The sequence below is a fragment of the Mastomys coucha genome, unplaced genomic scaffold (genome assembly GCF_008632895.1).
Source record: "Mastomys coucha isolate ucsf_1 unplaced genomic scaffold, UCSF_Mcou_1 pScaffold21, whole genome shotgun sequence".
Lineage (NCBI taxonomy): Eukaryota > Metazoa > Chordata > Mammalia > Rodentia > Muridae > Mastomys > Mastomys coucha.
This window is the reverse complement of record NW_022196904.1, coordinates 47743080-47765214: the sequence shown is the minus strand read 5'-3', so window position 1 is coordinate 47765214 and position 22135 is coordinate 47743080. Positions and strand designations below refer to the sequence as shown.

The 22135-nt window shown below is 41.0% G+C and overlaps 2 protein-coding genes and 1 long non-coding RNA gene across 7 annotated transcripts in view; 2 read left to right on the top strand and 1 right to left on the bottom strand.

Moving 5' to 3' along the window:
• Positions 1-2290, top strand: part of Gabra5 (gamma-aminobutyric acid type A receptor alpha5 subunit) — a 106354-nt gene extending 104064 nt beyond the window's left edge. For all 5 annotated transcript variants that reach the window (XM_031386831.1, XM_031386829.1, XM_031386830.1 and 2 more), the window contains one exon: positions 1066-2290. In XM_031386831.1, the coding sequence (XP_031242691.1) occupies positions 1066-1368 (303 nt within the window). In that variant the 3' untranslated portion in view covers positions 1369-2290. The remainder of the gene's footprint in view (positions 1-1065) is intronic.
• Positions 2291-16996: 14706 nt separating this feature from the next.
• On the bottom strand, positions 16997-20554 carry LOC116102307. The gene is made up of 3 exons (XR_004123063.1): positions 20428-20554; positions 17676-18068; positions 16997-17468 (listed from the first exon to the last, which is right to left on the bottom strand). It is a non-coding gene; the product is annotated as an uncharacterized LOC116102307 (long non-coding RNA).
• Gabrg3 (gamma-aminobutyric acid type A receptor gamma3 subunit) overlaps positions 20210-22135 on the top strand; it is a 644969-nt gene continuing 643043 nt past the window's right edge. The window contains exon 1 of the mRNA XM_031386826.1: positions 20210-20890. Coding sequence (XP_031242686.1) covers positions 20223-20890 — 668 coding nt within the window. The 5' untranslated portion in view covers positions 20210-20222. The remainder of the gene's footprint in view (positions 20891-22135) is intronic.

Here is a 22135-nt window from a genome sequence, read left to right as displayed (position 1 = left end):
ATTCCATGCATATCATTAGCCAAAGTTCAGAGTGAGTTATTATTTATTTAATTCCCTCAGATGAAAATGTATCCAACATGAAATTCACAAACATTAGGCATACCTTTGTTGCATTCCTGCAAACACACACTCCTGTGTCCCCAAAATCTCTATCATGTCATTAGCAATTAAGTAATTCAATATATCTCTTTCTTTTGTTTTATTGGTTTGGTTTTTTTGTTGTTGTTGTTTTTCAAGACAGGGTTTCTCTGAGTAGCCCTGGCTGTCCTGGAACTCATTCTGTAGACCAGGCTGGCCTCGAACTCACAAATCTGCCTGCCTCTGCCTCCCATGTGCTGGGACTAAATGCGTGTGCCACCACCGCCCGGCTATATCTCTTTCTAAACAGCTCCAGTCCTCGCCTCTCTAAATGTAACCATGGTTCTGATTTTTCCACATAAAGTTTATTCCCTGTTTTAGAATTCCATATATAATTAAAACAAACAAAGAAGCAAACCAAAAAACAAGACAGTGACCACAAGACATTTGCTGGATCCACAATGGTAAGAACTGGTGGTTGCACATATGCCTATCAAAAGGATCTAATTATACATTCTGAGAAGAAATGATATTCAACAATAAGAGACATTTTCACTGTGCTGTGGGAAGCAGCTGCATGGCTGATTCTCAGGAGCCCTTTTTGGGATACACCTTGCACCTTACTGTAGTCAGCATTTTAAATCACTCTCCTTTTAATTATTCTCCAAAGGCCACTCTCTAGAATGTTTCTTATCGCAAACTACATAGAGTATTCACTCCCAAGGGCACACTTACATAAAGAAATGATTGTTACAGTGATCTTAATTCAGTTTACAGTAGGTTCCTGAGAAATACCAAACATCAATATCAATAAGGACTCTTGCTCAGCCTCACCCATCTGCTGTGGGATTACCAGAGGCCTGTCCTTTCCCAGTGCTGTCTCCCAGTGCTGAGTTCATGTTCATTGTCTCTTCTGAAGACAGACTGCGAGCCCTCATCCAGGAGCTGAAAGGTGACATGTCTTTACTTTCTTATTATATTTTGCAGAAAAAAGAACGTGAACTCATACTAAATAAGTCAACAAATGCTTTTACAACTGGGAAGTTGACCCATCCCCCAAACATCCCAAAAGAGCAGCCTCCAACTGGGACCGGGAATGCACCCACAGTCTCCATCAAAGCTTCTGAAGAGAAGACTTCAGAGAGTAAAAAGACGTACAACAGCATCAGCAAGATCGACAAAATGTCCCGGATTGTGTTCCCCATCTTGTTTGGCACTTTCAACTTAGTTTACTGGGCAACATATTTGAATAGAGAGCCCGTGATAAAAGGGGCCACTTCTCCAAAGTAGAGCCAGGAAACCACACTCCCACAGAAATGAAACTGAGGAGAGGTCAAGCTCACACTGACTGTTTGGGCGCTGTCTTTCAGGAAATTTTGCATGTTTAATAATATGTTCAAATAATATTGCCTTGATGTTTCTACGTGTAACTTCAAATGTTTCAAGGATGTCCCCTTCATAAACCAAACAAATGGCCTTCTGGAACAACGGGAGGCAATGACTGACTCTCAGATGCTCAGTGTCCTAACATCAATAGTTTACAAACGAGATAAGTATATTTTTAACTGTTCTGAGTATATGACATTTTTATACTTCGAATGCCATTTCATACGGTTTTTCCCAGTCAACAGAACATTTTAGGGAATCCCTGTGATGACCACTTTACAGGTGAAAGGGCAAAGATCCTGAGGTACACACTGTCCGTGAAGAGCAAACTGTGGGCTTTTATGTCCAGTACGAATTGCCGTTAACAATTCTTCTTGTTCTGAAATTAGAAAAATACTGCATGAACTGATATTAAGAAATAGAATAAGCAAACATTTATGCAGATAAATTTAATGACAAGCACATAGTGTCTTAGATTAGCAAATCAAATACTTCCCCCAAGGAAAAGAAATCAACTACTTCAAAGTTAATTTTGTTTTTTCGTGGAAAATAAATTTCTCACCCCACCCCAACACCTCAACAACCTTAACAATGACTAAGAAAAAAATCTTAAAACCTGAAAGCAACAAGGTCTTGGTCTCTGGAGGCAGTACTCTGTGACCATCATTCTGGACGCCGGCTCCTCTTGCTGCCGCTTCAGCGCTGAGAAATTGTAATTGAGTTATTTTCTGTTTTATTTCCCTGTACATATTTCATGATTGGATTATCGCTCTGTTAGCTTTTTGTATATGAATCTTAAATGTTCATTAAAAAATGTAAAAATGAACTGATCTCATGCCATGTAATTTATAATTTAGATTTAATTTTTGACTAAGTCCCTAAGAAAGGTGTAAGAAAATCTCAGATCAACTTGCTTGGGGAAAAACAAGCAAACAAACAAACAAAGCTAGTTAAAACTTAGCGGGAGACCCAGCCAGTGTGTCTTCCTACCACAGATCTCCGCGTGCTTCCTTCCCTCTGCACATTTCCAGTGCTTTCTCCAGACATGAGGGCTAAGGATCCTGACCTTACAACTCCCTAATGGGCCTGATGACAGCTGTTTCTGGTTTGCACCCTTCTTTCTGGGTGAGATGATGTTTGGATCTGGCCATACAACCCCTCTTATGGCTCTGGTGACTACTGGTTCTGGTCATAATCCTCTCTTTTAAGGGCCTTGTGAATGTTGGTCCTAGCTCTACACCTGATTTCAGTCGTTTACCAATAATAATCAGACGGAGCAGAGCAATTGGTACACATACTCACTGTTTGAATAAGTAATAAATAGTTGTGTCCTAAATTTGGAACTCTAGAATTATAACAGAGGAGTTATAACTATCAAGAAAATAAAATTGATGATTTGGTCTGCTTTGACAAGGTAGATTCCATGCAAATATCCTTATTCACTTTCTTAGTATGTTTTCTTATATGTTTGTTGTGTGTAATTCTATAAAACCATGCTTGCTCCTTGCCTGGTGCCTGCCCATGCTGTATTCTGAGATCAGCCACTGCCAATAGCTATCTCACCCAGCCCCAAAGGTTAGCTTAGACAAGCCACTCTGGTCTCACTCAGCTCCACCAAGCCACCAGCTTGTGTTTTTCCTAAGAACACTACCCCTTCTTCAATGCCCGTTCCTCTGGCTGTCTGCTTTCTCCTCCTGCCCACCTTAGTTGTGGATGGACAACACCAGACTGCCTTAATATTATAAAAATTGCCAGATAACTCAATGGCTGAGTGAAGAATCTATTGCTCTAAACTCATGAGCTATCCTATATCAATTCTGTGGGGGTGGAGGCCACCACCTGTTCAAGTTGCCCCCAGACCTTCCATAGTTCTTGCTCCTCTCCCCAAAGCCTGGCCAAAAGGCCTCCTCCCTCTCCAGTCCTCTCCTCTTTCTCCTGGGACCCAGAAATCCTACCTTTTTCTCTTTTCTTTGCCCAGCGATTAGCTTCCACCATCTTTATTGACATTATCAAGAACCAATTAGAGAAATGACACCTTCACCTATGCATGTGTATTTGGATACATACTAATTGATGTATTCACACATGTGTTTGTGGGTACCAGTACCTCTGTGTGCTCATGTGGAGACTGGATGTTGACATCAGATGGTTTCTTTAGTTAATCTCTGCCTTACTTTTTGAGATTAGCTATTGCACTGAACCTGGAGGTCACCATTTCAGCTAGACTGGCTGGCTACCAAGCCGCTGCTGTGCTTCTTTCTCCAACTTCCCAGGGCTGGTATTACAGACACACAAAGTCACACCTTACATGTGTATTGAAGATCAAGAGGAGGTCTTTATGTTTGTGAAGTAAGCACTTTTCTGACACAAGTATCTCACCAGTTCCTCCACTGTTCCTTATGCAACAATGCTCAGTGTCTCAGAAAAAGAGTGACAGAAAGGCCACTCTAAAATGCTATGGAAGCATTTTCTTGAAATATTACAATGACCTCTGCAGCATGACATGTTTCTATTACTATACAATGTGAAGCCCCCAGGGAAAACCAAAGCTAAGGTTCAGTATGGAGTCTGACTTCCAATACTTTTTTAGTTCTGAATTTCTATCCTCTCCTTACTGTTCAGCATCACACTGCAGTTGTAAGATGGAAGAGGAATATTAAAATGTTTACATGTGTTAACACCCATCTTGAACTTCTTACCTTCAATAGTTAATGACACCTTCTTCACCAGGTTGCAGTGAATTTCTTAAGGTGTGGCTTTTGCACCAAAGTCCTTGCTGAATGTTTTGGAGTCTGCCCATTTTATGCTGCTGAACCTGTAATCTGATGAATATTTAACAAAAAAAATAATCACATTGTTTTCCATTCTCTGATTTTGTGTTGTAGACATTCTCAGAGTTTGTTATTTTTAATGAGAACATAATAAAGAATCACCTTGGGGGAATGATGACAAGGCAAGCAATAACATTCCCAAAGATAATTATAAATTATACTGCTCTACTTTTAGAGCAGAATATTTAAATGTGTCTTTTCAAATATAAAAGAGGGTGTTCTTAAGAGTCCACAATCAATACTTTGTATGTCTTATGAGTCTAAAAGTCTATCTATAGCAAGTTTTGAGTGAGGTTGACATAAAAGTATGTGTTTTCTCTTGATTATTTTGTTTACCTGCTTGAGGAGTAACTAAAATTGTCCAGCAAATGCAATTTGTTGAAGATAGGGAAGAGGCTGTAAATCATTTGTTCATTGTTTTGGTGCTACCTAAGAAATTGCACTGCAGGTATACTTGGGACAAGTTATGGGAAAGAGCAGCAAATAGAAAAATTCTACCTTACAAGAAGTGTTACTGAAACTCAAAGTCATTAATTCTTTGCCTTAAAGCACATGGCCTTTGAGGCATAAACACAGGCCTATATTACTGTGTCTTACAGTTCCTAAGCTTGAGTTTACAACACCATCAAACTTCTTTATGTGAATGATGATTTAGAGTCAAATGTAACATAAGATGAAAGTATTTATTCCAAGACCTGGGTAAATGATTATACATTAAGTATGCCTTAGATATTTTTCCCACTGAAAACATATACAGCTATACTTTATAAAGTTTGTGGTTCTATGATGCCACAAACATAATGCCCTGTTTAGTGTAGCACTCCTCTCATAAGTAAAAGGAAGAGAGGAAAAGAGTGATGAGAAGAGGGAAGGAGGGAGGAAGGGAGAGAGAAAAAAGAGGGGAGAGAGAGAGGCAGAGTATATCACTGAACAGAGATAAGCGACCTGGTGTCTTTAATTGGATTGTTCTTTCCAGTGTTCTAGTGTGAATGACTATGGTAATGCCCCAGGAGCAACTGCTTCAAGGAAAACCACAATGATGACACAGAGTCTTCAATCAATATTAGCTTCCACCATAAGACCTAATCTCAAAGCAAAAGAACCCCTTCATTGCAAATTTGGAAATGCTACAGTTTTTTTTTTCATCTTTTAAATATTTACTAGTCTTAATGTCTTTTTTTTATAACCCACTGAAGAAGAGGAGGGAAGATTCTAGGAGTTAGAGGGGCTGGAGAACACCAGGAGAACATGGGCCACTGAGTCAACTTATAAGTAGGGCTTATATGGGCTCACAGAGACAGTACTGGCATGGGACCTGTACCAGAGTATATGCTATGGCTGAAAGTTTGCTGTTTTCCTGGAATTTCTAACGGTGGGAATGAGTGAATCGGTGTATCTCTGTTCTTTGGACCCCCTCTCTTCTCCTCTTGGGTTACCCTGTCCAGCCTCCATATGAAAGCATTTGCCTTATTTTATCTTGTTTTGTCCTGTTGTTTCTTGGAGGTGTGATTCTTCCTGAAGGAACATAAGAGAGGGAGTGTTGGGGGTGAGAACGCTTCGAATAGTGCAGGGAGGAGGACTGTGGTCAGGATATATTATGTGAGAGATGAATCCATTTTTAATTTTAAAAATTAAAAAAAATGAATAAAAGCATCATACAATATCCAGTAGCCTTCATATATACAAATAATGAACTTTCGGAGGAATAACTTTGAAAAATATCCCGTTCAGAAGAGCTCAGTAAAAAACAAGCAAGACAAAGCAAAGCAAAGCAAAGCAAAACAAAACAAAACCCTGAAAGTTCCTAGGGATAAATCTAATGAAGAAAGTGAAAGGCCTCCACAATTGAAAACTCCAAGACACTGAAAGGAAGTTAATAAAGAGACTAGATGTCCAATGCTTCTAGATTGACAGAATCAATATTGTAAAAATAGTTGTACTGACAAAAGTAATTTACAGATTCAGTACAATCTCTGTCAACAGTTTAATGACAGAATAGAGGACCTTGTAATAAACCTAAAAAGGTATGCTCACTAAAAGTATCTGTGAAAGTATCTGAAAAATACATTGGAAAAAAGTAATGGTGCTGTTAAAATTGGTTATTTTTCTGTAGAGGAATGAAAATATCTACCTATCTATATCTCATTCTGTCCAGAAGATCCAAGATTTTATTTAAAAATCCAAAATATTGAAACTGCTAGAGCAAAGCATGGGAACATACATTCAACATGGAAGCACAGAAAAAAAACTTTCTTTTCAACAATACAGATACACGTGGAGACGTAGAGATAGCAACATTTCGAATCAGGGACACCAAGTGGGACTTTTAAGCTGTGTGGTACATAGGCAGCCATTTGAAGAGCATTATAGTTATGGCAAAACCACAACTTAGAAACACAAGCATTAAGAGGGAAATCAAATAGACATCAGAATAAACACTGATAGGTTTTTATCATGTGGAAGCATGGGGAATTTTTCTGTCTTCAAATCAAGGTGCAATAAGATGATAAATTTGACTAGAAAAGTGTATTTTAAAAATCTTTCTGATAATTTTGTACAGCAGTACTTGTGCCAGCTTTGTTTTATGTCAACTTGATGCAAACTAAAGTCATTAATATGAGGGAACCTCAGTTAAGAATGTGCCTCCGTAAGATTGGGATGTAGGCAGGACTGCAGGGTATTTTGTTAGCTTTTCTTAGTGTCCAGCCATTGTGGGTGATGCCACTCCTGGGCTGGTGTCCTGTGTTTTATAAGAAAGCAGGCTGAGCACGCGATGAGAACTCCATTGCCTCTTCATCAGCCCTGGCATCTAGGCTCCTGCCCGGCTCAGTTCTCGTCCTGACTTCGTTCAGTGATGAACAGTGAAGGGAAGTGTGAGCCAAATAAGCCTTTTCTCCCCCAAGTTACTTTGTGCATTGTCTTTCATCGCACCCTAAAATAATACTGTTTATATCATTTCCACCCTTCTCTCTCCCCTCTAACTTCTCCTTTGTTCCCCAACTCCCTCTCAAGTAGGCTACCAGAAGGCTTTACCTCACCCCCCCCCCACCTCCATTTGGATTATGTAAGTGTCTCTGCTACTTGTTAAAACAGAGTGAGTACCAGGACAGCCAAGGCTATACAGAGAAACCTTGCCTCGAAAAAACCAAACCAAACCAACCAACCAAACAAACAAAAAACCCAGCTACTTCCTTTTTCTCTTTTCTTACAGGATTGGATTGAACAGATACTAGCTCGAACCCTACCAGGGACCCTCTAGCCATCACATGTAATTCAGAGCACCAAAGCCCTAACAGTAGCCAGGCTAAAACATTGCAGTTGCTCTATCTATTCTGAGACCCAGGACCTTGGCTTCAGTCCACAGAGCCATGAGAAACCTGTCCCAGGGTCCTTGACCAAACTGTTAAAAGCACCAGACTTATAGCAAAGAAACAGAAAAGCTGGATAGAGCTATGTCCCAAATACCAGAAAAAAAAAAAAGAATTACAGATCCCAACTTTTCTATGAATTAGTCCATTCTTGAATAATTTAAACATTTCTGCTTGAAGAACAGAGACTTGGCCCATAAAGGAAAAAAAAAAAGTCAACTGTTAATGACTTATCATTTTACCCACAGATTAGCACATCTGTCAACACTTGTTCTGTTTAGATTTTTTTCAACTTGACTCAAGCTGGAGTTATCTGGGAGGAGGAACTTCAGCAGAACAAATACCTTTATCGGATTAGATTATAGCCAAGTCTGTAGGATGTTTTCTTAATGACTGATGTGTGATGTCTCAACTCACTAAGAACAGTGTCACCACTTGGCAGGTAGACTTGGATGGTATAAGTGTTTGGTTGAAGCCCCTGCTCATCCTCTACAAGATAAAATATGCCATTTGCTATTTTTTTCCCCAACCCTGCCCACAGGGAGAAAACTACAAGCTAACATGTCATCTGTCCCTGTCTCAGAATTTTCAGCAACTCAGCCATGAGTGCCCACCAAAGGGTTCAGCTTCCTATGGACACAATCTTAGCCCCGAGCTGTCATGTATTCATCTTGTGCCCGAGACCGGTAAACCCCCTTGCTTTAGCCTGGATATGTGACTTGTCTGATCTCCACCCATTAGATCAGTGAACCCACCCGAGAGATGCCTCTTAATAAACCTGTCTTTACTTTTAATTTAGTCTAATCTGGCCTATGTCTGTGTCACCAAGGGAAAGAAAAAGCCTATTAATAATCAAGCAACTGGAGCAAGCCATGGACAGCAAGTCAGTAGGCAACATTCTTGAACAGCTTCTGCTGCGGTTCCTGACTCCAGGTTTCAACCTTCACTTTTTGCCCTGGATTATAAACTGTATACTGAAATAAACCCTTTCCTTCCCAAGCAGCTTTTGATCATGCTCTTTACCCCAGCAGTAGAGACCAAACTAAGATAACCTGTTACGTAGCAGTTTCTACCCGAGGTTGAACCAAAGCTCATTAAAGCATGATATAAACATCTCAAATTAGCTTCAGGAAGTTCATGAAACTAACCAGATTCACTAGATTCCCTCCCCTCAAGGTGTATATACAGAAAAAAAAAAGCTGCTGAGAGTCTGTCTGAGACACGCCAAGTTGTGAAGACTCTCTGTAAGAAACAGGGATCAGCAGAGCTGCCTGAAGAGGCTCAGAACAACTCAGCCACACGGAAAGGATACTCCAACCTGTGAAGCTTCCTTCAGACTGTACAGTGTGCTCCAGATTTCCATCTTTTGTGAGCTGTCACTCAGGTTATGGTAAGCTTAGGTGATACAGTTTTCTCAGTCATTTCTGATCCCATAAATAACCACCTACTCATATTCCTGAAAGTAACCCCAATAAAACCTATTGGTCCACCAAGTTGGACATTGGTCCAATCATCCCCATTTCTTTGGCTTTTTGTGTGTTCCCTTTCTATAGTGAGTAGACTATTGGTGTTGAAGGAGAAGTCTGTCACAAAGCACAGCCCTTGCCAGAGAAATTTCTTTTTGCAGTAGATGGAAATGAACAGAGACCCACAAATGGTCCATGTGTAGAGAATAAGGGACTGTGGAATGCTCTGTTCTAAAATAGATGTTTATATCAAAATCAATCCTTCCTCCCAAGTTTAAGAGTCTTACTAAAAAGGGGGTGGAAACATAGTAAAAGCCAGAGGCGGGAGATGACTACAAGAAAAATGGTGCTTTTCTGGGGAAAGGAGAAGTGCACATCTGAATTCACAGCAGTTGAAACAGCATGCACAAGAAGTTTTTAAGCTCAAGCCAGAAAAATTCTAGCCTAGAGATGAGAGTCGGATCTGAAGTCTCATTCCTAGGTAAGAAGCTATTGACAATTGACCACTGCTGGGAATGGGAAAGTCAGTTTTCTTTAAAGACATGGTCCCTCCTGTGTTGACCACCTTTCAGGGTAAGCCACATATGCAAGAGTATGTGGGCAGCACAAGTTAGACTGATTGTTTCAAAAGAAAAGGAAGGTACTGATGGGTTAAGAAGGGAAAATGGACCTTCTTGGAACTGAGGGAGGGCACAATTATTATCAAAGCACGTTGTATACAAGTCTCAAAGAACTAAGAAAATATAACAGAAAAAAAATGTCTCATAGAAATCGGCTGAATCCACTCAGGCAAGGCCTTCTATTGGTTTTTATTTCCTTGTTTGAGATGGGTCAGCTTATGTTGGTCATCTCTTTTTGGTCTAACTTTGAGGGTTTGGATGAATAACTCTAGAAATTCATTTCTTTTTATATTTTTAATGTAAGGCATTTATGAATTATTTCCTTATGTCCGAATTTCCATGGCTTATGTTGTATATTTCCTGTTTATTTCCAATTCTGTTTGTGTTCTTTCTTTTGGTTAATTGGGCAAAAGGTCTGGCAATCTTGTTTATCTTCTTAAAAGAAACAGCTCTTATATTAGCTGATTTCAATTCCTCCCTTGTTTCAACTTCACTAATTTCTTCTCTGATTTTTATTATTTATTTCTGTCTAATAGATTTGGGTTTGATTTGTTCTTGTTTTTCCAAGCTGTTGAGTCATGTCATGAAGTCATTTTATTTGTGCTCTTTCTGATTTTTTAAGTGTATTCATTTAGAGCTACACATTTCCCTCAGAGGACTTCTGTTCCTGTGTCCAGGAGGCACAGCTGTTTTCATTTAGTTCTGGAAATGTTTTTGATATCTTCCTGAATTTCTTTTTTGACTCATTTGTCATTCAGTAATGAGGTTTTATTATTACCATAGTTTTACTTGCTGTTGATTTTGAGTTTTATTGAAATGTAGACAGATAGGATACATGGAGATATTTCATTTTTTCGGAATTTGTTAAAGTTGGCTTTTTGACTCAGGATATCATATTATTTTAGAGGAGCTTAGTTGGGCTTCTGAGAAGAATGAGCATTCTTTGATGTTTGTGAGAAATACTTTGTAGGTATCTGTTACGGCTAGTTGTTGTATGAAGCCATTTAATCCTGATGTCTTTCTGCTTACTTTTCTCATTGGGGTGATGCAATTGCCTACTAATAGTGAGTTGTAATTAGTCTGTGTTTTAAAGACTAATAATGAAATAATAGAATGCTCTTTATGAATTGATATGTCAGAATTTGGTCCCTATGTTTGGGATAGTCATGTCTTCTTCGCTAACTGTTCCCTTGATAAGCATGAAGTGTCATTATTTATCTCTTCTAATTAGTTTTGATTTGAAGTCTATTTTGTCTGATATTGGGACAACAACACCAACTTGCTTCCTGGTCCTATTTGCTTGGAACGTTTTTTTTTTGTTTGTTTCCATCCTTTCCCTTCAATGTTGTATGAATCTTTTAATAAGTGATTTTATTCAGGACAACAAACCATAATTTTTTTAAGACATGGCCTCTCTGTGTATTTCCGACTATCCTGGAACTTGCTATGTGGATCAGGCTCACCTTTAATTTGCAGATATTCTCAGGCCTCTATCTCCAAAGTCCAGAGTTAAAAGTATGTATCATTTCACCTGACTGGATTTTGTTTCTTAATCCATTAAGTCAACCTATGTTTTTTTATGGAGGAGTCGAGGCTACTAATATGTAAAGTTATTATTGTAATATCATTTTTATTTTATTATTGCTGTTTATATTCTTAGTCTTATTTTGTATATCAGGGATTATAGCTTTTCTTTTCCCCCTGTAACTTCTTGGATTATTGCTTCCTGTAATTTCTGCTTTAATAGACATGAGTTCTTTTAGCCTGTTATACAATGAAAAGTTTTCTCTTTCTTTTAACTATGGTAGACAGCTTTGCTGGGTACAGTAGTCCAGGATCACATCATTGGTCTTTCAGAACTTGGAGTTCATTGCCCCAGCTCTTCTGGCTTTTAAAGATCCCAGTAAGAAGTCAGTTACTAATCTGACAAAATGTGACTTTACTGCCTGTTAAAAGTGTAGCCATTTTGATATTTCACTGTGGTCTTGATTTCATCAAATGCTCTTCAGGTTTATGCCATAAACTAGAGTGTTTTCTTCTATGAGATCAGTCATCTGAGACTGCATACCTTTAAACATAGTGGCTTGCCTTTGCATGTGTGGTTCTTTCACCAATTTGATTTTGAAAATATGCTTCATTATACAGACGTAACTAGCTTAGAACTCCCTATGTAGACCGTGTTGGCCCTGAACTCACATCACAGAGATCTTCCTGTCTCTGTTCTGGGGTGCTGGGATTAAAGGTGTGCACTACTATATCAGGCCTCTTTTGTGATTATTTAAGTGTGTCTTTAGTGCAAGCCTCTTCCTTCAGCCAATTTGCCTTGTATGTTGCTCAGCTTTACATCACTCTAACAAATGTCTGCAATGCATCAACTTAAATGAAAGAAGCATGTCTTTTTTAAAATACTAATTAATTAATTTTATTACTTTTATTTTATTTTACAGTCCAGTCATTGCAGCTCTCCCACAGTTCCTCATCCCATTCCTCCTCTCCCCTGTCTCCAAGAGGATGTCTCCCAACCCTCGACAGGCCTCTCCACTCCCTGGGACTTCAAGTCTTTCTAGGATTAGGTGCATCTTCTCCCACTGAGGCCAGACCAGGCAGTCTTCTACTGTATATGTATGGGAGGTGGGTGGGGACTCGGACCACCTCATATATGTTGCCTGGTGGGTGGCTCAGTGTTTGAGAGATCTCAAGGGTCCAGGTTACTTATTTTTGGACAGCATTGCTTTTGTTAATGCTGTCTACTGCTAAATATGTCCTGTTAGATCACATTGATCTTTGCATTAAGCTACAGTCTGCCAGCTTTCTCCACTATAAAGCTACTCTTTCATTCTTTTAAATGTTAACTGTTCTTTGGGGAAATTATTTGAGAGCACTTAACTACTTTAGTTTTATGCAATAGCAATTCTTGCAGCTGGCTGTATAACAGCATTCTTCTAGCTCAAATGCTACTCAGTATTTATTAGTAGGTTATTTTATAATTGGGAGGTACTTTCCCTCATCTCTGTTATTATCTGTAGTTTAGACTGTGCTTTATTGTTTTATCCAGTACATTTAGATTCAGAATTGTCATTATTTATTTTTATTCTGAAGTTATCCAAGATTAAGACAATAGCCTCATCAAGCTGACTCTCTCATCTCAGCCTCATCAAGTTTAGAATTTTTTATGTCTTTTCTTATTTTTAATATAAATACATTTCCCCACTTTAGATACAACAGACAAAAAAAATGTACATATCTGGGATATAAACTGTGATGACTTGAAATTCCCATACATTGTTACATGACAGCCACAACAGAACTGGCTAACGTGGCCTTTACTTTTGGTTGTTTTCCTCCTTTGCCACACAGTGAAAGACTTCCAAGGAACTTTCATGCTTCCTTTTAATTCTCGATTAAAATTTATCCCTAAGTTTTGTTTCCATGGAGAATAATTCACAAACAAGATCTAATTCTGGTTCTGAAGCCACAGTAGCTGTTGGAGACTTTAGACAGCAGTGCTAGATTATGCAGCCATACATTGTAATAGCAGTGTTCTGTCCCATACTGCACGAGAAGTAGTAAGTAATGCTAATGTAGCTCACAGGGTTGTTCCTTGCCTTCTTGCTTCCAATATCTTTGACCTCTCCTTGTTTTCGTTTTGTTGTTGTTTTGGTTTGGTTTTGCAGTGGTCATTTTTTTAAATGGAAAATAAATATCTTCATACAATACTTTTTGATTATGTTTTCTCCTCCCTCACCCTCTCCCAGGTCCTCCTCACCTCCCCATGACCCATAGGCACACACTCTTTCTCTCTCTGATTAGAAAACCAATGATGGGGCTTGAGAGATGACTCAGCAGTTAAGAGCACTGACTGCTCTTCCAGAGATCCTGAGTTTGATTCCCAGAAACCACATGGTTGCTCATGACCATCTGTAATGGGATCCAATGCCGTCTTCTGGTGTGTCTGAAGACAGCTACAGTGTACTCATATAAATAAAATAAATCAATCTAAAATTTAAAAAAAGAGATAAACTAATTACATTAAAGAATATTAATAAAGTCAAAATGAACAGTAGTACAAAACAATAAGAACAACCAAAGAAAAACCACAAAAAAATACCCCACATATAGACACAGAGACATATACATCCTTGCACTACAGAAACCCACAAAAACAAAACCAGAAAACATGATAGGCATTATAAAACCTGAAAGGAAAAAATATATCCTGAAAAAGTATTATGTGACAAAGAACCTCCAAAATGGCAATGAGCTCATTTAATGTTGGCCATGCACTGCTGGGTGTGGAGCCTGCTCTTAAGAGTGGTGTGTCTACCCAGTGAGACTCCATTGGAGAAAATTTATTTTTCCTTTTGTGGGATACTTAGAGATAGCATCTGGTTCAGGGATGGGGTTTTGTGTCCATTTCTCCTCTCAGCCCTGGGAAAACATCTGGGAAAACATCTGGCTTAGACTTGTGCAGCCCCCGTGGATGCTGCCCAAGCCTCTGTGAGTCCGTACATTCGTCAGCTCTGTGGAGTCTAGCTGCTCTTGTTTCCTTGGTGTCCTCTGTCCCATGTGGTCCTTACTGTCTGTCCACTCTTCTGAGAAGAGTTCATTGAGCCCTGAGGGGATGGGTTTGAGGGAGGCATTGTATTTAAGATTGAGTATTACAAGGTCTTTCATACTCTGCACTTGGTCCAGTTGTGGCTCTCTGTATTTGCTCCCATTGACTGAAAGAGGAAACTTCTCTGATGAGACCTGATCCATAGAATGGCCAGTGAGGATAGAAGAAATGTTATTTGGAGTCATTTTATTTTTACATTCCTTTAGCAGAACAGTGATATTTGATTTTCCCCTAGGTCCGTGTCCTATCTTGTCTTAGATTCTTGGCCACGTGAGCTGTGTCAGGGATAGATGTCATTTCATGAATTTGGCCCTAATTCCAATTAGATAGTAGTTGGTTACTCTTACAAGCTTTGCTCCATGATTGTGCCAGCATATCTTACTGTCAGGTCACCACTGTAGAAGAAAGAGTATGTAGCCTGGCTGGTTTTTATCTTTTCTCCTTTGGTACTGTGCAGAGTAGCTTCCAGTAGCCTGAACACTAATGAGTAGGAGTGAAGGCTCTACTTATGCACCAGCTGACCTTCTCCATACTCAGTGAAATATGCAGGCATTGTGTTCAGCAATAAATAAGGCTTTACCATTGATTTGTGACAAGAAACTAATAGCCTTGACAATAGCCTGAGTTGTTAGGGGGTTTCCATGGACCTCTTTCAGCCAACAACTCAATTAGATATAACACATTTCCAGAACTGGAGGTTTCATCTGGTAATGGGAGATAACTAGTTTGGGCTTTGTCTCCCTGTATCATTTGGTTATTGCATTCAGATTTCTTTCATGTATGTATTTATATAAGAAGTTTCTATTGTGTTAACTTCCATACAACTGCTGAAGAAGACCCTATTTTTAGCTGTCCCTCTTTGTTCTTCCTCCCTTACCTACCTCTCCCATATCCTTCCATGTTTGACCCTCTTTCCCAGGACTCCTTCCACCCCTGCTTTAGGAGATTTGTAACTATCAGTTCTGTTTTCTCTTTCTATGGAGCTCATTCCCTCCTACTCCCTTACTCTATTGCTAACCGCTGTGGTCATAGAGATTGTGTAGCCTGCTCATTGAAGACTTAAATGCTAACACTCACATATAAGCAAATACATACTACATTTGTATTTTGGGGTCTGGGTTACTTCATTCGGGCTGATTATTTTTCTAGCTCTATCCATTTACCTGTGATTTCACAATTTAATTTTTTTAAACTTCTGAGTAATATTCCATTGTGTAAATGGAATGCTTTAAAAAAAAATCTTCCCTCAGACAATACATTCTGGCCACAGTGTCCCCTCCTTCCTCTCCTCCCAGTGTGTCTACCACAAGTGCTCTTTGTTTCCCTTCAGAAAAGAGTAGACTTCTCAGTGATAACAATTGGACATGGCATAACAAGTTACAATATAACTAGGCAAGGACCCTTATATCAAGGCTGGACAGGGCCACCCAGTAGGAGAAAAGGGTTCCCAAATGCAGGCAAGAATCAAAGACAGCTTCCACAGCTAATCAACCGTAACATATATGCAAAGTACCTCGGACACACCCATGCAGGCCCTCTCATTGTGCTTCATACTCTGTAAGCCCCTATGGACCATGCCTAATTGATTCTGTGTTCTTGACCACTCTGGCTCCTATAATCTTTCTCCCCATCTTCCATGGGATTCCCTGACCTCTGCTTAATGTATACTGTATTTTCTCCATCTATCTATCCATCCATCCATCCATCTATCCATCCATCCCTCTCTCCATCCATCCATCCATCTATCCACCATCCATCTATCTATCCATCCATCCCTCTCTCTATCCATCCATCCATCCATCCATCTATCCACCATCCATCTATTTATCCATCCATCCCTCTCTCTATCCATCCATCCATCCATCCATCCATCCATTATTTTGTATTTTTAAATATTTTCCATATGTGTGTGAAAAAGTATGCATTTCTGTGCCTGTGTTTCTTGTGCTTTTTTTGGGGGGGGGGCTCCTTTTTCTATTTGTTTGTATAGTCCTATTCTTGTTTGCTTTTAATTGGTTACCTTTTAAATGTCTGTTTGTATTCCAATGAAAGAGAGAACAAAGGATTTGGATTTGGACCACTGGGAGGATGGGAAAAATCTGTGAGATGAGTTGGGTGAGGAAAACTCTAATCAGAATATATCACATGAAAAAAACTGTTTTCAATATAAGTTATAATTATAAAAATAAGAATAGCAAGGTTACATTTCTTAAAAGCTGACACAAAGTGGTGGTCCAGGGACACACTGCTTTATGCATTTCGGGTGAAAAATTTTTAATTACCAGTAAACAAATGCCTTTATGACCTAGAGGTTTTGTTTGAGTCAAACAAGCAAGAAAAATGAGCATGTATTTGCACTAGAGGTCAGATACAGAAATGTCCTTCATCTTTGTAAATAAGAGATAGGATACTCTCATAGTCAACTAATACTATATATAAAGATAAAAACCATGACTGTTCAACAGAATGGGCAGAATTCACAGGATACTAAGTGAGAGGTTACTTAGAACATGTTTTCTGGTTGTATAACGTCTGGTGAAAAAGCAGGCAAGCCAGTCCCTTGTGGCAGATTGAATAGTGTTTTTGGAGCTCAAACCCTGGGATGGTAGACTCTGACAGTGTCATGCAGATGCTGTGCAGATGGTACTTTTATTCTTACAGTGTAAATATGAGTGAGTTCAAAGGCCACAGAAACATGGGAGAAAGATTGGTGCATTTCTGATATGAATCTTATCTTCACTAGTAACTTTTGATTGAATTGAACATTTGTTCATGAAGCGTGAAACATCACAATACAATTTAGAACGATAATTTTGGAGCAAGAGAGGTTTTGTCTAAAACTAAAACCTCAGAAAGCCACAAAACAAAGATGAGCAGATGATGTGGTTTAAGTACCCGGAATGTACGGCTGGTGCTGGTAGGAGGTGAAGTGAGGCTGCAGAGGGAATCCTGAGAGGTATTTCTCCAAGAAGCCACAAGAGGATCTCCAAGCTAAGGCAGTCAGCTCTGCTTCTCAGGCGTTCCCACTTCCTGACTAGAGGAGCTGTAGCTGAGCCCACAAACTGCAACAGACCTCCAGGTCTTCCCCCGAGCATGGTACCTGTCTGAACAAGTGCTTTGTTGACTCTCAAGGTTTGTACAGCGATTCACAAGCCTTAGGTCTTAGTATGAAGTACTGTAGTTTTTTCAGAATTCTCTTTCTTTTCTTCCCATCGTCCACCTCCTCCCCCAACCCCTTCACACCCCCACCCCCTCCTCCCCCCTGCCTGTTAATTTTCCTACAGAGGAAAAGGAAAGTGAATTTTGCTCACCCAAATGGAGTTGTTAAGTTTCTCAGGTGCTGAAGATGGGAAGGCTGGCCAGCAGTGAGGGTATGCAGTGCAGCGTGCATGCTCAGCAATGCGCCCCAGTTTGGTCAGTTTAGGCAAAGGCAGAAAATCAAAGGCTAACAGCTGGTGCTTTGAAGATTCTTGACCTTGCAGTTTGCTTTCATACTTATGTTCAGAAAGCTTGCTTTGAATACCTCATCCCTCCAGACTCATTTAGCATAAAATATTTTTTCCCCAGGCTGTACCATGGAGGCTTTCAACAGTAAAATATTCAGCTCTGTAAAGCTGGCCCATTGTGTCCAATAAGTGGAGCAAAGCATTCCAAACTTCAGAAGAGGTCAGGTCACACTCATTCATAATAATAGCACATCAAACCTACACAGAAAAGAAAAGAATAAACTCCACCATCATGGGGTTGTACAAAGGTCTCACATCTATTCCACTGACAGGTTGTGATAAATACAGACACATATAATCCCAGGACACCTCTCATTATGCTGACATTTTACAAAGCCATCCAAATGCCAGTCTGTCTGTACTGTATAATAGATTGTAAACAACTCATGTTCTGAAAATAAAGGAAAAAAGATGATGAGAATATATTATCACAGGAAGACTCCATGGGTGTCTATCCTGCTTCATGTTCTAAGAGACAGTGGACACAGTGACTAAGGGTGAGTACACGAATCTTAGCCTTGCGGGAGGTATTTAACCTCCTGTAGACTTTTCTCTACTTATACAGTGGAATTATGCTGTGAAAATTTGAATGAATCAACCACACTGACTCTTGGCCCCCATGGAACCACGCCTGACATTATTTTCACCTATGTCCCTGTAACTATGTCAAAAATGGAAGCATGAAGGGACTGCTACATTTACCTTTAGTTTTCTTGCAGCATATTTTAAAAAATTAGGTAGTGATGACATGCAGGTGGCTCTCCTGTAACTACGAATTCTGCTTCCTTGAGTTCAGACAAACTTGAATAAAAATATTGTTTTTAAAAAGTGTATCACTACCAGACAGCATTTATCTTATTCCCCAAACAATCATAACAACTACTTACATGACATTTATACGTAGTAGGCATTACAAATAATCTAGAGATGACTTAAACAATACCAGAGTTCTATGGAAATCTTAATACATTTTCTGTGACAGATTTAGCATTCCCAGTGATCCTGGAAGCCAGTCCTTGGAGTGGAAAATTGAGACATTATTGAATTTGTATAAAAACTCAAGATAATTCCACACCGTCCTTTGACTAGATCTTGAAGGGCTCCCTTGTGTGGCACAGAAGTTAGAGATGAAGGAGAGTTTGGTAGAAACTTCAAGAAAGAAAGTAGATGTTGGCTGTTAGGAATCTCCACAGGACATAGGCATTTGTACTTACAGAAGTGCAGGTTAAAAAAGGGTGGCAAAAAAAAAATGTCCTGATTGGGGTGAGCTGGGTGAGGCAGGAAGAGGACAGTGTTAAGGCCCCATGTTAAGGAAGACAGCACAATTCTTAGTTGAAAGCAATGTTGTTACCAAGCACAGCCTCCAGCCTCCTGCTGGCTCACAACTCTTACCTATGAATCTAGAGATAAGAGAGGGAATTCCCAAGAGCTTCAACCTGCTTCTCTCTGTATTTTATAAAAGAACTAAAATTCCTTTTCTTGGGGAGATAGGAACATTGTCAACATCCTCCTCCTGGGCCCTAACAACAAAACAGTGTTTGCTTCCAAACACAGTTCAGCTTGTGGACCTGGAGTTTATTGGCCATGCCTACAGAAGTAAGAGGTTGCTGACAGGATCTTGGATGATCAAGAAACAACTTCACTTAACAGGGTTAATGGCTTCTTCATCTCCTTCCCCTCGTTTTTCCAAGGCTATATATTCTAGTACTTCCTTTCCCTAGACACAGACTATTGGCAATGGGGGCAAAATTGCAAAGAAATGACTGGGAGAAGTGTCTGGACATCAAGTGAGGATCCAATGACCTTCCCACCCCCTCCTCTGAAAGAAAGCCAGCAATCCACAGGCCCAAACTTGACGGATTCCTGCAAGCAAGCATAGCTACTTATAATGATGGTGGCAACTGGCTGCAAGGGTAGTACTTTACAGCAGCCAATATTAACGAAATCGTTGTGTTTCTATAATTAGTAGTTGAAATGTATTTCTAAGAATGCTTTTTAATTATGGAAGTAAAATTCCTATTTGTGTTGAAGTTAATCCTTGCATGTCAAAAGATGAGCTTTCTAAATGATCACACAAATAAAAACAGGCAATTTTCAGTTAGGAACACGAAAATAACGTCAGTCCCACCCAACAGAGGGTTCCTTGCTTTCTGGCTCTGGAGCCTTCTCTCTGGCCTTAAACATTTCACTTCTACTAATTACTGATAATGTTTTAGTCTCTTTTCTGAGAAAAGGGGACATTGTTGGGATTTCCCCAGCAAGCCATAGTTATGAGCACCAGGGGGAGTTCTGGTAAGCAAGCACCACCCTAGAGAAGATCGCCTTCTGGCAAAACCATCTCACTTACTTGCAATGGCCTCCCTAAGAGAAGGTACACGGCACCGGGTACAAGCAGGGTGGGTGCGCTGCAGTAAAACTACCAGTGCCCATGACTCCTTCGATGACACGGGCCAGTCCCCAGGCCCCTTCTGCGCCTCCCTGCGGGATCCCCAAGCTCTCCTTCCCACCCCGCAGCCCCGCCCCCTTCCCGACCTCCCAACTCCGAGTCCATTCAAACCTCGCTGCCTTCGCCTGGCGTTGCCAAGCGTGTTAATTGGGGAAACTCCTCCCCGCCGCGGCTGGCGGGCACCACCGAGGCAACTGCGACCTCCTGCCACGTTTCGGAGCGCAGCTGCCCCAGCGCAGAACCCGGAGCGGGCCCGGGTGGTGGGCGGCTCGGGCTGCGGGAGGAGGGCGCCCGGCCACCTGCTGCCCCCCCCTCCCCGCGCTGATCGCTCCCGAGAGCGGACGCACCCCAGCTCCTGTGCGCCCAGCAGAGCCGGACCGTCGGGGGCGCGGCTCAAGAGCAGACACCTGTCCCTCCCGGTCCGCAGAACCCTGGACGCTGCAGCCCGTGGTATTCTAGTAGGCGCCGGAGCAAGTGGAGACCAAGCCCCTCAGAGGCCTCGGACCCGCGCCGGGAGAGCCATGGCTGCAAAACTACTGCTTCTCCTTTGCCTGTTCTCGGGCTTGCATGCTCGGTAAGTGGCTCCCAGGCGTTTCCCCGAGGCCGGCGGGGGCGGGAGGGCGGCGGGGGGCGCCGTCTGCCGGCCGACAGTCCCAGGTGCGCACCGTCCACTGGGCTGCAGGAGAGGGAAGGTTCCCGCACCTCACCTGTAGGTCTCCCCCAGGACCAGACCCCGTCTCCAAGGCCGCCACAGCCCTCTGCAGCCTGATTTGTGTGGGGACTGTTTGGGTGATTTTGGGATGTGATAGTTTCAAGGGACTTGGGAATCAAAATGATGAGGCAGTGGCCTTATCTTTCTCCTCATCAATCATCCAATGGTTTTCTGACAAACATTCGTTAACACTCTTATCTGTTTCATCACTGAAAAGAAACCTCCAGACCCAGGAATTCTGTTTTCTCAACCACCTTTTATAGATTACAGAAGAGGTAATTGACAGGAGGAAAGTGGAGGGGGCTGGGGCAGGTGGTCAGGAAGAGCCCTGCTTCTCCCCCAGGTCCTACAGCACACACAAACACCCCGGTCTCTATAAAAGAATTATGTTGCGGTTCACATGGAAGCTTCTTGAAGCTGTAAGAAATTACCTCACTGTGAATACCCTAAACCAACACCAGCCAGCTAACAGAAGATGCACCCGGTAGATAGACAAGGACTCATAAGAAGGGCAGTGGCACCAGAAGGGTTAAAGCCTGTTGCCATAAACACAACTAGAGATGCTGACATGGTTTAATTCCATCTCCCAGATTGGTGCTCTGGTTAGAGCCTGCAGACTACCCTGAGCTTTGGAAATTTCTGGTTGTTTTCCCCATCCTAGGAATTGGAGGACACCCCATTCCCAGAACACAGAACACACTTGTTTGACATTTCTCAATTTCCTGGCGCAGAAGGCAAATTAGAAAGCAGCTATACCTGAAGGTCACAGGTCCTATCGCTGTCACAGGCTTTTATCTTCATTCACATTTGTGAAATATCGGAACTAGAAAGACACCCTTAATAACTTCACCCAAAACTATGAGAGAGAGCTTCCCAAATTCTTACTCCAGCTAGAAAGTCCGGCCTCACCCGCCAGGACTTGTTCTTGCTGAATTGACACTGGAGACTTGAACAACAGAGGATCTTGAGGCCTCTCCACCAAAGTTTCTTCTCTCCAGGGAGGGAGTTAGGAAGTGTAGTGCAAAGTGTGCTTTGAAGAAGATTGTGCCTGGAGGAATCTTAGTTTAGAGGCAGATACCATTAGAAACATCCATAAGGCTACAGTCA